Raw genomic sequence first — 17,471 nt, 5'->3', positions numbered from 1 at the left:
ATTTTTAGATTAGATTAGATTCAACTTTGTTGTCATTACACATATACAAGTACAGTGTAACGAAATGTAGTTTAGGTCTCCACACTGAGAAGGCGTTTTTGTCGGTGTTAACGGAAAAATGTTGTTTTGCGTTGTATTGTGGATGAGGTCTGGTGTTTGTGAAACTTTTCAAAAAAACTTCTCCTTCGTGTATACGTACTCTTAAGTTTAAACTTCTTGTTTAAAGGAGATCTTTTCACAACATAAATATTCCCTGTCTGGTGATGTTGAACCTTTAAGAACTTTATGTTTACATGTACCATCACACTGTTTAGCATCACACCACTTGTTAGAAAAGACTTGGGTTTGTTTTTATTATGCATAGTTCCTGTAAAAGACTCTTAACCGCACTCTGATGGCTTCTGATAAAAGGGAAAGGATCATCGCAGACTTTTCTTTAGATCCCTCTTGTTGATGCATGCTTATGTGTACGTGCAGGTATAAACCTGGAGCTCCTAGAGAAGATCCAGCTGCCCGTGCCAAATGAGGAGAGGAACTTTTACAGCCAGGTGTTAGTGGAGAGAGTGATTCGTATCATGAGCCAGGCCGCTCAGCCAGGTAAACATGCAAATTCTCACACAATCATACTGAACTGTACCATCTGCTGCTTAGACGTGCTTATTCTGCAGATTTTATTGTTGCGTCTGAACTTGTCGAACAAGCCAAATGCTCAAAAAAGAAACAATGTTTATTAAAGTATAATAACTGTTTCTGTAAAACATCTGCTAATGTTAATAAGGCCGTGCAGGCAGGAAGAAAATACAATAAACCAGTACTTACAAAACGGTGTTTGCGATTCATTTGAATTCTGATGGATACAATCAAAACCCGCCCCAAGTTCCCTTTTTATATCTTGTACATTACCATTTCCTGATGTCTTTGATAATAGGTTGACACATTTCTTCAGATGTGTAACCTTTGCCACAACCTTGAGTAACCGTAAATGCAACCAACTTCCTGTAATTGTCAGACTGTTTCACCTTTATAAAGAGGAATTTTGGAGAATTTCAGTGTTCTTTTATATGTTGACATTCGGACTTGCTTCCCTTCCAGGTCATAACAGGGTTAGATGAACACATTGTCTTGGACTGAATTTTCTGGTACCTATCATTAATACTCAAGTATCGATCAGAGGCATCGTGCGTGACCTTTATTAAAAACCATGGGCCGGATTTCGAAATTGTTCTGAAGACAAAATCTAAGATCGTTCTTAAGATCAATTATAGGAAGTTTGTGAGAGCGATTCTCAAGCATTTCTTAAAACATTCTCAAATATTTTCTTAATAACATCTTTTCGTCGTAAGAATAAAATAAAGTGATTACACTCGCTTGCTCATGTGGTAACTGTAGATGTTTATCTAATAAACTTTGTGTGTAACAAGCACGTTGCGTTCTTATGTAGCATATATACAGTGCATCCAGAAAGTATTCACAGCGCTTCACTTTTTCCACATTTTGTTATGTTTCAGTCTTTTTCCAAAATGGATTAAATTATTTTTTTTCCTCAAAATTCTACAAGCAATACCCCGTGTTGACAGCGTGAAAGACGTTTGTTTTAAATCTTTGCAAATGTATTAAAAATAAAAATTGAAAAAAGCACATGTACATAAGTATTCACAGCCTTTGCTCAATACTTTGTTAAAGCACCTTTGGCACCAATTACAGCCTCTAGTTTTTTTGAGTATGATGCTACAAGCTTGTCAAACCTATTTTTGGGCAGATTCTTCTTTGCAGGACCCCTCAAGCTCCATCAGGTTGGAAGGGGAGCATCGGTGCACAGCCATTTTCAGATCTCTCCAGAGATGTTCAATCGGGTTCAAGTCTGGCCACTTAAGAACATTCACAGAGTTGTCCTGTAGCCACTCCTTTGTTATCTTGGCTGTGTGCTCCAGTCTGAGGTCAAGAGCACTGTGGAGCAGGTTTTCATCGAGGATGTCTCAGTACATTGCTGCATTCATCATTCCCTCGATCCTGACTAGTCTCCCAGTTCCTGCCGCTGAAAAACATCCAGGTGATCAGTGCCTGGTTTCCTCCAGACATGACACTTGCTATTCTTTTATCAGAACAGATCATTTTGTTTCTCATGGTCTGAGAGTCGTTCATGTGCCTTTTGACAAACTCCAGGCTTGCTGTCATTTGTCTTTTACTGAGGAGTGGCTTCCGTCTGGCCACTCTGCTATAGAGGCCTGATTGGTGACCATCGGGTTCTTGGTCAACTCCCTGACAAAGGCCCTTCTCCCCAGATTGCTCATTTTGGCCGGGCCGCCCGCTCTAAGTAGAGTCCTGGTGGTTCCAAACGTCTTCCATATACAGATGATGGAGGCCACTGTGCTCATTGGGACCTTCGATGCTGCAGAATGTTTCTGTACCCTTCCCCAGATCTGTGCCTTGATATAATCCTGTCTCGGAGGTATACAGACAATTCCTTGGACTTCATGGGTTGGTTTGTGCTCTGACATGCACTGTTAACTGTGGGTCTTTATATAGACAGGTGTCTGCCTTTCCCAATCGTGTCCAATTAACTGAATTTACCACCGGTAGACTCCAATCATGTTATATAAACATCTCAAGGAGGATCGGTGGAAACAGGATGCACCTGAGCTCAATTTTGAGTGTCATGGCGAAGGCTGTGAATACTTATGTACATGTGCTTTTTTTATTTTTTATTTTTAATACATTTGCAAAGATTACAAACAAAATTCTTTTATATTGTCATTATGGGGTATTGTTTGTAGAATTTTGAGGAAAATAATGAATTTAATCCATTTTGGAATAAGGCTGTAACACAAAATGTGGTAAAAGTGAAGCGCTGTGAATACTTTCTGGATGCAGTACATATTTGTATTATACGTCATTTCTGACCACATGTTAGCTAATATGTTAGCAAGCGTTAAAAAATTTACTTATTATAATACTTTTGTGTTTTACTATGGCATAATACTTGTGACCCTCTCCGTTTCGAGTCACTTTGTCCCAGAATATTGTAAAAAGCGATCCGTGTTTAATAATGAAAGCTTTAGTGAGCGAGCTAGACCTTATCATTATTATATCAAAATAAATATACCTAAATGGCAAGTTAACGTCAAAATGATGATTCTGGCTCAAAACAATACACCTCGCTTGTGAAACTAAATATTTGTATTTAACATCTTACATTTTGAGACTTCAGACAACCCTGAGGCAGTCGTAATTTTAAGATGATATTTACGACGGGTTTTGTTTTGAGAATTTGGATTCTTCTAAATTTTTTCCTAAAATCAATCTTGAGGATTTTTTAGAACTGTCGTAAGTTTTTTTTCGGGAATACGTAACATTCCAAAAAAAATCTTAAATTAGAATAAAGGAAAAAACATGGCAGTTAAGAAGAATTTTCTTCGTAAGTATGTTTTGTGAATCCGGCCCCACCAGTGGTCACTTGGGTCACTTTCTCAAATTTTCTATTTTTTGTGTTCCACAGAAGAAAGATTCATGTGTAGGATGAATGACATGGGTATGAATAAATAATGATGTGTTTTACATGTTTATGGCATAGGTATAGCAATACATGAGGCAGTCCAATGTCAAATTAAGTCGTAGAAATCAACACATGATGCTTTTTCATTGGATTAAAATGTCCATTCAATGATCAATCACTTGATGAGCTGTTATCCTCATGCATCATGATTCTGTAACTTTGTACTTTTTACACTTCTGTTGAGGATCTGTTGTGACACTATGATGAAAGTAAATCTAGTTACAATTTTATTATACGTCTATTTTAATTTTCGGCGTGGTCGTGATTCTTCTCATCCTGCTATTGAAACATCTTGTATTTTATTTCCTATGTATGTTTGTCAATTGTCATGACAACTTAACTGTTGTTTCGGTTACACGTGGCATAGCTGAGTTACAGGACTTCAATACCCCACACTACCATTTTAACCATGTTTATTTGATATTTCTCCTGGCATGTGCAAAAATTGTAATTGTTTAATAAGACAGCCGTTTGTTTCTTACCTTAAAAAACGAACGTAAACAGCTTTTCCTCGCGGAAGGTCTGCATTCGGCTAATAAAATATTTCAAATCTACATTTTAGTAACAATGCATGGGTGCAGTAAAAACTGGTCTCAGTCAGCCTATCACAGTGTAGAAAGCCAAGAATTTTTAGAGGGGTTAGGAAATCACCTTAATTCAGATTTAAAAGCATAAACAAGCCAATGTTTGTTTAATGTCATCATACCAGAACCAAAACTGTAAAAGCTAACATGGGTGTTTGTGTGTCTCAGATGGGAAGGTGCGTCTTGCCACCCTGGAGTTGAGCTGTCTCCTCCTGAAACAGTCGGTCCTGTGTAGCTCTCAGTGCATTATAAAGGACGTCCATTTGGCCTGTTTGGAGGTAGGCACTTTGACACGCAGAACACTTGAATGTCAGAAAAGCAGAATGAAATGTATGCTAGAACTGATTGTTGTAGGTAATACAGCGGTGTTTGCTGCCGTTCAGAGCTCAAGGTTGTGTCTTGAACCTGTGATCTTACCTGCCCATATCTATCAGCATATACAGTCAAACCAAAATCTATTCAGACACCTTTAACATTTCTTACATTATCACCGTTTATTGCATATAGATTAGAAAATGGTACTAAAACATGACATGAACTCTGAGTTAACCTGTGTCAGAACAAGTGTTGGGGACCAATTTTTTATCAATTTTACTGGTAGTCCACTGTATGATGAATTTGGGGTATAATATGTCCGAGTTGACATTATTTTGCTATGCTAACTTACATAAATGAACTACAGTGGCATGCACCCATTAGTAAAAATAATATCAAAAATGATATCTGGTGTCTGAATAATGTTTGGTTTGGCTATATATATATATAGTTAGATTACTATAAACAATGCATGTAAACCTTTATAAATTAGCATGACCATGCATTATAATTAAAAAGACAAATAAGATCAAACTAATATTCACATAAATTTGTTGTAGGATACATAACAGTATACTGTTAAAGTCTTGGCTTTTCACATACTTTTATAATATTGTCTCATGACCTGGCAGTCCATTTAAAAGAAATGAAATGATTCATTCAAATTGGCGCTTTCAGGTTAATTCGATATGCTTGTGACATAGATATTTCTGATATATTGCTTGATTTGTGTACAGTATTCTCACTTTGGTTTTTCCCAGTAATTTTCTTACATTGGCTAACACTTCTTGCTTATTTTGAAACTAGATTCACAGGAAGCTCATAATAATATTGTGGTTGTTTATATTGCGTTGCACAACTCAATGATGATGATTTCTTTTCAGGGTGCTCGAGAAGAAAGTCTTCACCTATTGAGGAGATTTTATAAGGCAAGCTTTCTTTTTGGTTTTACTTTCTTTTAAGTCTCACTTAAGTTAACCGTTTTCAGGTACTTACCGAAACCACATGTAACAGAGTTCAATGTTCAAAATGCTTTTTTGTAATTATCCCTAGTTTTTCCCCTCAAGTCACCCAGTCGCATTTGATTTCCTTTATAGACAGAGGTGGAATTATCCTCACACAGATGAGCAGAAAGACTTATTATTATAATATTTGGGAAAATCCCAGCAGATTCATGTTAAAACATGTCAACACGCTTGGTGGCTTCTTCACATTTAAGAATTTCTACGGAAGCGAGCTACGATAAAACAAAAACGAATGCTTTAAGCAGACTTAAGCGGGACTGTGGCCAGATCAACGTGTACGGACACAGTTTGTGCTGGGACCATTGGTTACATAAGAAGTGAATATGGTTTTCCAGCCTCCACTGCAGGCTATAGCACTTTTGTTCCACAAAGTCGTTCTAACATGTGATATTCGTGTAGTATACAGGCATGTTTCTGCTTACTTTATGAGGGAACTGAAGTTACTTTTGTTTTCAGAGAACTTTTTCTGATCACGATAGGCAAGCTTAGCATTCCTCTTGATGCTATCCCGTGACTTAATTATCAGTTAGCACAACAGGATCTGTGCACTGTACACAAATAAGCCAGTACTGAACGTTCCGTTCTTAAATTATGGTGAGCCTAAGGAGGGATCGGGTTTTGGTATTCGTCACGTTCTGGAGTGTTTTCTTTTTATTGGAAATCTGTGTCTGAGATCTTCCAGGAACATGCAAGACATGTACACTGGCAGACAAAAGACTGAACATACTCGGTCAGCCCTCATTATAATTGTTCCTGTCTACACTTTAGAGTAATAGAGAAGTTGTCAAATCTGTTGGACAAGTGAAAGTCATCAAATTGAAGTATGGAAATTATGCACCGAGCAAGAAATGTAAAATCGGGGGCTTTTAGGTTCTTCAAAAAAGTTATCATTATTCAAATTCTTTGAAAACTTTTTTGTGTTTGTCCTCACAAAGAAAGCAATTCAAGTAAAAAAAAACTTTTGAGTCATATTTTAATCCCCATGAGAAAAACAGCTTAAAAATGAAACTATTAAACTAAATGATGTTCAATCAAAAATGTAAACACGTAGATAAGTTAAGGTTAAGGCACTAACACAAGTCAAGTTTTAATATTAAATCATGAATTCTTACTGAACAGAGTGTACCTAATATAGAATGAGAGACAAAGGCTTAGCCTGTATTTCGCAATAATGTGTACACACTGTGAGTCCGAAGGGAGCTTTTAAGTAGTGTTTATATTTCCCAGTGGAGTTTAGTTTCCCTTCTTTGTGTTCTGTATACGTTTCTTTACGATAATGTTTTTTTATGTTCCACTTCCTGCAGGGGGAGGAGATTTTCCTGGACATGTTTGAGGATGAATACAGGAGCATGATGGTAAGGCCTACAGAGCACATACGCTTACAGTCACTTTTACAATCTCATTTTTATTGTTGGTCATTTCCTGATGATGCAGCGGTGCATCCTGCTTCTGAAGCAAAAGGAAACTGCGGTCATCCCAATAGTAGAATTTACTGTAAAAAGGACTGGCTTATATGTATTGTATTTCTTCCTCTTACAAAACATTTCCTGGGAGAATTGTTTATGTTTGATAGATTCACATTTTTCTCTGTTTCTCTGTGTGTAGAGTAAACCCCTGAACGTGGAGTATCTTATGATGGATGCGTCCATTTTACTGCCTCCCACCGGCACCCCCCTTACTGGCATTGACTTTGTGAAGAGACTGCCGTGTGGAGATGTGGAGAGGACACGCAGGGTTAGAGATACACGCTCATATTGAAGGCACAAACACATAGGATTCATTTTATAGGGTAGAAATGGTGTGTGTGCCTCAAGGCATCTGGGAAGGCATCCAAAAGTTCTCAGGAATCAATTTCATGTGTTTAAAAAGAATTTAGTAGGAGTAGTGCTGGAACCGTGGGACAAGTTTTGTAGTGAAAAAGGGATCAGTCTCATTTCTCGCGACTGGATAGTTTAAGTTGCTATAATAAGATGTCATTATATTTTCTTCCCGAATGTTTCATTTAAATGCTTGATATCTAAATGTATAATTGTATCTTTGCCGTGCATTGCTCACTGTTGAGGATTTACATGTCCTACTGGTCTGGCTGTCTACTTGGAAAACAACAGTTCCCACTTTACCAGGAACTGTTTGCTTTACAAACATTTGGACGCTACATTTCACTGTTTGTAATTAAAAAATATTAATATTTAACTTGCCTTCTGAAGTTGTGTTAATACCGGTATTGCACATTACTATATACAATATTTAAACACTAAAGAATCAAAGTACACAAGCAAAAGAACGCCGAGTCAAAAGTCTTCTTATATAAACAAATTCCAGGAGCATTGTCACCATAGATTTATCTGTGACATCTTTAACTGTTCTTGCATGTGTTACTTCAGGCTATTCGTGTGTTCTTCATGCTGCGCGCGCTATCCATGCAGCTACAGGTTGAACCAGAGACTCAGCTTCCTCTCACTCGACCGGAGGATCTCATCAAGACGGACGATGTGCTTGACCTCAGTAAGGCCTTTAAAGTCATGTCACCTGATGATTTTTGACTAAATGCTTTTCTGTTTGTCAAAGCACTCCTTGACTTATTAAAAATAACTGGCATTCAAGATTACGCAATTTTTTGTAAATGAATCGTGGTGCATTAATGCTTTATCATCAGGTTCCACTTTCTTCACACAAAGCTTCCAGACGATTCTGAGTGTTTAAGATACGCTGAATTTTGTGCTTGCTCTATTTTCTGCTAGATCAGATAAACTGCAGTACGATAAACCTGATACTGCAAAATTGATTTTTGCAAGAAAAATAAGTGGAATTGCCATTCCTTAAAACCAATGAGAACCAGTTTGTAAGTTCCATCTGTTGACCTTACTTCCTTTTGTATCTCTCATTAACTTTGTACCGCACATGTTGAAATTAGATTTTGTGTACATACACGCAATCTGTGGATTTGCACTGTTAACCAATTCTCACATCACCATGTGTTGCACGCCCCTCACTTGTCTTGGTACCTCCTGCTCAGTTATGTCCAGATGTCCTGGTTACCTCAGGTCCTTAAGCTGTCTTAAGCTGTTCCAGTACGTCTCGCATTTAACAGTAAGGTAGTCTGAGCAGCACCTACAGGCTGGGTCACAGAGTGGGCCGGACAGGCCCTGGAAGTGTTGGCAGGTGGGAGGAAGCTCAGATTTGGCTGCCAAAATCAGCCCACTGTAACTTCCTGTCACGCTGCATTTGGTGCACAAAAGGGTTAATGCACACAGAAATATGGTTGCTTGAGTTTGCTCTGGGTTTGTACTGATTGTTTCGCCAGAATCGTGAAATGTGTAGAAATACTTTGTCAAGAGCAGCGTTAGGTCAGATTTAGATTAAGTGACAAAGCAAAGTCAAGTTTTATAGTTTAGCCAAATATGATGATATCCAAATCCTGTGTTATCCTTCAAACCCCACTTATGAATTTCTTTCGGGAAGCACAACATTTGTTTGTTTGTGGAAGAAAGTCCAAGCAGTTCTGAAAGTGAATGTTGACCTTATGTCAGCTAACCTACTCCTCCGCCTTGGTTATGACAACTTGCTTATTAAGTTTCGCTTTTGGATAAGCTGCAATCTGGAACTTTTGGAATTAAAATAATACAAATCAGTTATTGAGCAAGTGCACAAACACAATGTTCAAAACTCCATGATTGTAAGCTTATAATAATTTTTACATTAACTTACTGTTAATGTACTTCATGTATAACGGGATACTCCACCCAATAATTCATCTTAATAATCATTTACTCATCCTCAAGCTGTTCCAAACCTGTATACATTTCATTGTTCGGTTGAACACAAATATTATATTTGGAAGAACGTTAGCAACTGAAATTGTTTCTGGAACATAATTGACTGCCATAGTAGGAAAAATATTGTATCTTTTTCGTTCTGTAAAACACGAGATGAAATATTTTGAAGAATATATGAAGGAAAACAGTTCTGGGGCACTTTTGACTACCATTTTAATGTTTCCTACTATGATGGTCAATGATTTCCCAGAACTGTTTGGTTTCAAGCATTTTCCCAAATATCTATCTCCGAGTTCAATTTATACAGATTCGGAACTGGAGGCGGAGTAAAAGAAGACAGAAAATGAATTTTCTGGTGGATTATCCCTTTAAACCCTGTCAGATTTTGCAGGATATGTTAAGAGTACCATGTACAGTAATTTTGTTTTTCAAAGTGAGATGATGCTATACAGGCAAAAGTTACAGATTGCTGCTTTAATAAATGTGTGACCATGACTGTAAAGATTGATAATGTAAAATTTAATCTGTTACAAAAGCAAAGATTGCAAGTTACTTAAACGTCGTACTTTTATAATGCTTTTGTGTGTACTTTTGTTCCTCTAAGCAGCGTGGAACCATGAAAATTCTTGCATCGTTTTCTCACCCTTGTGTCATTCCAAACCTGTATGACTTCCTTTCTTTGGCAAAACACAAAAGAAGATATTATGCAGAACAGTAATGACCTAGCTGTTTGAAACCGTAATGACTTCCATTGTATAGACAAAAAAACACTAAGGCATTCTTAAAATGTATTTTTTGTGTTCCACAGAAGAAGGAGTCATATACAGGTTTTAAATGACATGAGGGTGAATTTGCCGTAATTCATAGTAATTGCTACGCAGACTACAGATGCCACGTCTTGCATCATAGCGATTTGAGATAATGTTTCTCTTTTGATGTCCTTTGTGTTCGAATCCAGTTATTTATCATCAGTCAGTAGTTGGAACAGACAGCCAGACAGATAGACAGTAGAGCATACTGACGTGCCAATGACGCCTGTTATTTTTAGACCTACAGGAAGTGATGCATGCACACAACACAATAGTTCACGGCACCTTTTGTGAGCCTACGTTCCTTCTGCACATTTCCTTTCTTTGCTGTAATTTATGCATTTTTATAATTTATTTATAACTTAATTAATAGATGTCACCTCTTAGTTCCGTTTTTAGCCTGCATGCACATAATGGTTATTACACAAACAGCATGACATGCATAAGTGTTCTGAGGAAGTTCTCAGAAAAACTTTCTCACCCACTTGGTCACATACGTATGTAACACCCCCCCACACGCTGGCTGAAAGCTGAAATCACTTCTATGAGAAAGAGAGCGAGAGATCACTTGGTCTGTGTATTTGTAGTATACTATGAACCAAACAAAACCAGCCAGCTTGAAAGAATTTGAAAAATGCGTCCTGATTGTCTTCGAGCTAACATACCTCATTTGTCACCCTGGGCAACAAAATATTGACTTTGTGGTACATTTTTTGAAATAGAGATTTTTACATCATCTGATAGCTGAATAATTAAGCTTTCTATTGATGAATGAGTTGTTATGGATAGGACAATATATGGCAGAGATACAGTGTTTATAAAAGGATGCAAAAAGGTCTTAACATTGAGAAAATCGGCTTTAAAGTTGTCCATTAGAGGCGCTGTAGGAGGCCATCCACTAACAAAAATAACGTTCTTATATATTTAGGGTAGGACATTTACAAAATATCTTCATGGAACATGATCTTTACTTAATATCCTAACGATTTTTGGCGTAAAAGAAAAATCGATAATTTTGACCCATACAATATATTTTTGCCTTTTACTTAAAATGTTCCTGTGCTACTTAAGACCAGGTTCACATATATATATATTTCAGTGTGTAAACGACTTGCTTGCGGTAGATGTGTTGCATGATAATTTCATGGAATGGTTGTTCCTTGGTAGAGAGACTGAGACCAAGCCTAGCGGCACTTTGCCTTTCACTTCTAAAGTATTTCCCCAATATGCTGGTGTGACTTCTTAGGAACTGCAGATGCTGGTGCCAAGCCACAGGTGTGATGCCACCGTTTCAGATTTCAGTTGATCTATTTGCAAGCGACATTGTATGTAACTATGACTCTTTGTATTTACCCCTGGCCCACCTCTGCCCTGGTTGACGATGCTCTGTATAGGTCATGACTCACTGGAGTATTTTTAAAAACTCCCGCATGTCTGAATGCAGTCTGATTTCATGCCAAACTTTTGCACTTTTTGATTGAATTGTGATTAAATTCATCCTGAGCTGACATTTGCACTTAATAGGAAATAGAAGACCGTGTTTAATGAAGTGAAGCGCTTTTTCTTAAAGGAGACATCATATGAAAACCACACAGTGCTATAATTGGGCCTGGGTGCATCTAGCAACCCAGAAAACGTGAAAAATAAGAACCCAGTAAGTTTGTTTTGGTGTGTCTTTCTCTGCAAGCATGTGAGAAATCGAGCCGTTCAGATTTCGCTCCGGTTGTGATGTCCAAAGCAGATTTTATTATAATGTTACCGCCCCTTAATCTACACAGTTCCACCCACCTCGCTCCGCCATTGTTGTTTTCTCAAGCGACAGCGCTGTATGTGCGTGACGCCATGGCTAAAGTTCGTGGACAACATGCAATGTAGCCACTGCACAGAGTCCAAACCTAGGAGGAGACAACAGTGGATTTATTTTATTTTTAGTGGAAATCCCTAAGAAACCATAAGTCAAAACCTGTGTGTTTGCGCGAATCACATCGAACCAGAGTGCTTTTTCAACCTGGGATAGCACAAGCAGGATTAGCTTCAAAGTTATTCCTCAAGAGGGATCGAGACCGATTGAACAAGACAAAACTGTGAGTGATATTTATCAACAGTCTAAATTTACGTAAATGTAGCGTATATATAGGAGGATAACGTTAGCATATGATAGCGAAGGGAACGGCTAAATAGAATATTCAAAGCAAGTGTTAAATTGTAAGTGCTGATGGACACTTGGGTTTTAGCTGTATGAATGTTAATACATTATGTGCGTTAATATGTTTAGCTGCGGCAAGCTGTTTGTTTAGCTAATGAACAGGGGCGAACAATGAAGGTTAGTTTCATTTAAAACGTATGTAATCATTCGTGCTTAGACTGAAAAATAATTTACAGCTTACTAGTTATGCTTTCATGCTGTGTGTGTAACGTTATAACTTGTCAACAACAAGGGCTTAACTCCACGTTATTCCGCTAAGAGCTGCAGGCGGCAATCGGTGGATTTTAGGCAAGCATACACACACACACACAACGTGAACGCTGTTTGTTGTGAATTTTTTTTTGTCTGCGGACAAAAGATTTGAGATGTTTAAGACGAAGCTAACCGCAGAGGAATTCAGGAACCATAATTTAGCTAAACCATTGCCATTGTAGTATAACGCGTGTGTTGAAAAGCCGGATGGAAGGGGGGTGGGGTGCACTGTTCATTAACCCAACTCACTATCATTTAAAGAGACATGCACTAAAACAAGTTGCTGGGGGCAGTGCTGTTTTTGACGAGGCAAGAAGTTTCTGGTGAATACGAAGATATTTGGACAAATGCTTGCAATCAAACAGTTCTTGGCCACCATTGACTTCCATAGGAGGAAATATTGCAATGATAGTCAAGAGTGCCCCAGAACAGTTTGCCTTCCTGCATTCTTACAAAAGAAGATATTTTGGTTCAAGTAACTGACTAAATGAAGACAGAATTTTTATTTTGGGTCGGAGTATCCCTTTAAACTGTGTCAGATTTTGCAGGAAATGTTAAGATGAGTAGTGTGTTTTCAAAATGAGAATGAGTTACAGATTGCAGCTTGCATAAATGTGTGACCATGACAGTGATCATTTTTAACCAAGGCCCTTTGTCTGTTTGTAATTGTTTTGTAGATAACAGTGATCTTATCGCTTGTATGGTGGTGAGCAAAGATGGGGTTCAAGCTCAGCGCTTTCTGTCTGTGGACGTGTACCAGATGAGTCTTGTTGAACCAGATTCCAAGCGTCTGGGCTGGGGTGTTGTCAAGTTTGCCGGCCTCCTACAGGTCTGCTTCAACCCATGGACCTAATTCTTGTGTGGACTGTTCCAACGACACAGATCAGATAAATCCCATGCATATTTCCACAGGACATGCAGGTTTCCGGGGTGGAAGATGACAGCAGGGCTTTGAACATTATCATTCACAAGCCCACATCTAACCCTCACGCCAAGCCTGTCCCCATCCTGCAGGCCAACTTCATCTTCGCAGATCATATTCGCTGCATCATCGCCAAACAGCGGCTCGCCAAGGGGCGCATCCAGGCCAGGCGCATGAAAATGCAGCGGATAGCAGGTCGGTTCCTGGCACTTCGCGGGTTATAAAAATCTGTTTGCAGCCATAGCCATAAACTGTGTCTTTAAACAGGATCTCGTATCTTGTGTTTACAGAAGATATGTTTGTTTGTTTACTCTACATACACAAACATGAAGAACATTTTAGATGAATGGATAGCAGATTTTTATGGTTAAATGTGAAAATTCCCAAGGCAGTTATGAGGAAATTGACCTTTTGTTTTAATCAGCTTTAACAGTCTGTTTTATTCATTTTCACTGTAAATGTTTAAGTGTATGTGTTCAAAAAATATCAGTCTAGAATAGATTATCTTTTCCTGTCTTTTCTTATCTGTCTTTAATCATTTATCCTGCAGCTCTACTGGACCTCCCAGTTCAGCCTTCTACTGAGGTGTTGGGCTTCAGCCAGCCACCCGTTGCATCATCACTGCTGCCTTTTCGTTTCTATGACCAGTCCAGACGAGGCTCAGCCTTCGCCTCTGTAGATAAAGTTCCAGGTAACTGTCTGAACGATTTAACTGGAAATCGAAAAAGATTAAGTTGCCAGCTGTGATCCACGCTTACACATCTTAAGAGAATATTCCAGAGGTCTGAGTTCAGGGGGCTGAACATTTTGTCATACTTCTGAATAATAGCAAACATATTATCCTTGTCTTGGATTTTAAACAGTGATCTTATTTTAGATCATAATCATGCCCCTATAAATAGTAAGTGTTTTACTTGCTGCAGTTATTATTGATGTTTTTTATAAATGTGTTTAGACCACTTCATAAGACAAACACAATCACCATAACCGAATAAAAATATTTGTAAGATTTAACTATACATGTGAGATTTTGAAGCAGAAAAATAATAAAACCGGATGTGCTACTGGACCAGCATCTTGCAAAGTGATCTATATGGCGGATGGGTCATGTGGGAGTGAATGGGAGATCTGTCTGGTTACAAGCATTATTCCAAATATCTTTCTCTGGGTTCATCAAAACAAAGCAATTTATACACATTTGGAACATGATGTGTATAAATTGAATACACATGATGTGTAAAAATAGAAGACCATAAATGACAATAAGACAAAATCATACACAATAGCGAAACACGTACCAGTCATTGACGTATTTTCGTCATGCCATTTTTTTAATATAAATAAACAATAATATCTACTGCAGTTATTTTTTAGAATTTTCATTTTTGGGTAAAGTGTCATTTTAGGAGGACAAAATTATAGAACAAAAATGGGAGATGATTACCTACCAAAACAGTTTTTTCAAACACTTTAAATACTAAGGCCCAATCCCATTTCTACCCCTCACCCCTACACTTGATCGATGTCTCGATTATCTATTGATTGGACGGGAAGGGTAAGGGCCTATAGCCCTTCAAACAAAGATTTTTAAGGACCTCCTATCAAACAAAGGGGTATGACATTTCCCAACATGGCTGCTTATGCGAGTATAATGTAAGAATTTATTTGGGCTTTAATAAGGATTTAAACAACTAATTATCATCATGTTTGTGTTGAATTGAATGTTGTGTACAGTTTTTTTTGTCATGAGTACTTGAAACGATTGAACCGCAACATACACAACTGCAAAAACAGTAATTGTAACCATGGCTGTCTCCGGAATACACTCACGAACCAGGGGAAGCAGAACGCACTCCCTCTCAGACTCGCGTTCGCTCTCTGATTCCCCGCCCGGACAGAGGGAAAAATCCATGGAATGCGATCTCAAATGCTGGGTTAATCAAAACGTGCTCTGCCTTCAGAGGTTGTGTAGTGAGCTGCTGTTGACAGAAGTTGAATGACACTTTTTAGGCTGTAATCCACATAACTGATATGACCACAGTTAACAGCAGCATCTTGGAAGGTTGGGATAAACATTGCCGCATCTCCGTACGGTCAGTGACGTATTATAATGACGTATGTCAGTGTAGTAATGGTCTCCTATTTCTTAGAGGAATGTTTTTAGCCCTTCCCCTTGCCACTCTATTTCAAGGGGCAAGGTGCGAGAGGTAGCTGAAGAGGGATTTGGAAAAATGATTTGTACAAAAGAATGTTAAGCATCTAACGGAAATGAATTAGTAGATAAATCGTGTCTAAAATCATGATAAATCACGTTTTTCATTGAGGAAAAACACTTGAATCCCTTAACTTAAAATTTGTCATTTATTTGAATAACTGCAGTAGATATTATTGTTTATTTATATAAAAAAATGGCATGACGAAAATACGTCAATGACCGGTACGTGTTTCGCTATTGTGTATGATTTTGTCTTATTGTCATTTATGGTCTTCTATTTTCCAAAACGTTCACAGCTTCAGAGGTTTCTGTTTCTATTGCAGCATAAACTATATTTAGTAAATGTGTTTGCGAGCAGAGAACACTCACCCCCTTTGCATTTTTTAAATTTTTGGGGGGTTTTCTTTACTCTTTCAAACAATAAGTTGAAATACCACAATGATGAAAACGATGAAGGGGCTTGCTACTTCTCCTTTGCGATCTGCATAGAATTTCACATCCTAATCTTGTTTTCCTTAGAATCTCTATTACTTCTCAAAGTTCCAGTTCTGTTTCGTCTGTGCTAGGTTTTTAGGTAATGCTTCCTCCCAACCGACTCTGATCCTGTGCTGTCATAATATTGTTATCATCTTTTCCAAGCTAGTGGTTAATATTCCAGTGGTTTGTGTGAATTTGAATGTGATCCCTGTCCCAGTGTACATATTCAAAACGTCTTTTAGGCACCTATTGATGAAAAACAGCATTGTGTGGTTTAAAGGAAATCAGATTGCTTGATAGAAATTTTGGCTGGTGATCCTAGCAAATGACATTTGTTTATAAGCTTCTTTGTTAACATGTTTGAATTCCCGTAAAAGTAGACTTGCTGTAAATAAATACTTTTGATTTTGTTTTCGTGTAGATGTTGACACGGAGACCAGCAAAATAAATGAAACCAAATTTCCCACTATATTCTAAATATAGTTAACTTTTAGAATTTTTGTGACTTTTAAAAAGTTAGTTTGCTATACAGAGAAACACATGAGTCAGAATCGTCTTTCAGTCTCTTTTGATGACGTGCTGATGGTTCAGGTAAAAGAATTGTGCTTCCAAGAACTCTTGACATTTTGCCAAGTGTTTCAAAGGGCTTAATATGTGCGCCGGATGAATTCACATTTATTTGCTATGCCAAGCAGTTATTTGTGGCCAAAATATGAAATATTAATGTTCCAATAATCAGCTGGTTCATACGCATAGGTTTTTGAAATAGTGAGTCGCATGTGTCCTCTTACTGAATTTATGTATTTTTGTATGGAAAGATGGCCGTGAAAGTAAACAGAATATTGTTGCGGCTAGACAGCTATTGTGTTTGCCATCTGTTGGAGTTCAAATGTTTAGCTCATTAACCAAAATAATTCAGTAATGTTGGAAATTTGAAGTATGTGCACATGTGTTCCAGGTTTTGCAGTTGCTCAAGTTGCCCAGCATAGCGCCACATCAACCTCTTCTCCCTCGCCACCTTCTACCGAAAACACTGGACCCTACGACTCGACCGCAAGCAGCGGTGCATCCACACACACTGTCACACAGAGTCAAACAGGTAACAAACACACGCTTAACCACTCGACGGCCTCTCCACTAAACCACCAAAACACTTCAGACATGTGCAGATACTCGATCTCAGCATACATAAACACACACATATTATTTAACTTAAAAGTTTGTTTTGTTCAGAAAATCGATCAGTTTTCATTAATGATATCAATTAAATAATGTTCATAATTTACACGTCAACATATTATTTTGTTAGTTAAACACAAAATAAAATCTTTGAATTT

At 37.9% G+C, this 17,471-nt stretch overlaps 1 protein-coding gene across 4 annotated transcripts in view; it reads left to right on the top strand.

The window, feature by feature from the left end:
* The window catches only part of clec16a (C-type lectin domain containing 16A), a 40,848-nt gene that overhangs the window by 18,125 nt on the left and 5,252 nt on the right, over nucleotides 1-17,471 (top strand). For all 4 annotated transcript variants that reach the window (XM_056752120.1, XM_056752118.1, XM_056752119.1 and 1 more), the window contains 10 exons: nucleotides 478-597; nucleotides 4,306-4,415; nucleotides 5,337-5,381; nucleotides 6,782-6,832; nucleotides 7,083-7,211; nucleotides 7,862-7,982; nucleotides 13,198-13,349; nucleotides 13,433-13,637; nucleotides 13,993-14,133; nucleotides 17,093-17,233. In XM_056752120.1, the coding sequence (XP_056608098.1) occupies nucleotides 478-597; nucleotides 4,306-4,415; nucleotides 5,337-5,381; nucleotides 6,782-6,832; nucleotides 7,083-7,211; nucleotides 7,862-7,982; nucleotides 13,198-13,349; nucleotides 13,433-13,637; nucleotides 13,993-14,133; nucleotides 17,093-17,233 (1,215 nt within the window). The remainder of the gene's footprint in view (nucleotides 1-477; nucleotides 598-4,305; nucleotides 4,416-5,336; nucleotides 5,382-6,781; nucleotides 6,833-7,082; nucleotides 7,212-7,861; nucleotides 7,983-13,197; nucleotides 13,350-13,432; nucleotides 13,638-13,992; nucleotides 14,134-17,092; nucleotides 17,234-17,471) is intronic.

This window comes from Triplophysa dalaica, chromosome 7, assembly GCF_015846415.1.
Source record: "Triplophysa dalaica isolate WHDGS20190420 chromosome 7, ASM1584641v1, whole genome shotgun sequence".
Classification (NCBI taxonomy): domain Eukaryota; kingdom Metazoa; phylum Chordata; class Actinopteri; order Cypriniformes; family Nemacheilidae; genus Triplophysa; species Triplophysa dalaica.
The sequence above is the reverse complement of the archived record's forward strand: the minus strand, read 5'-3'. Positions and strand labels throughout refer to the sequence as shown.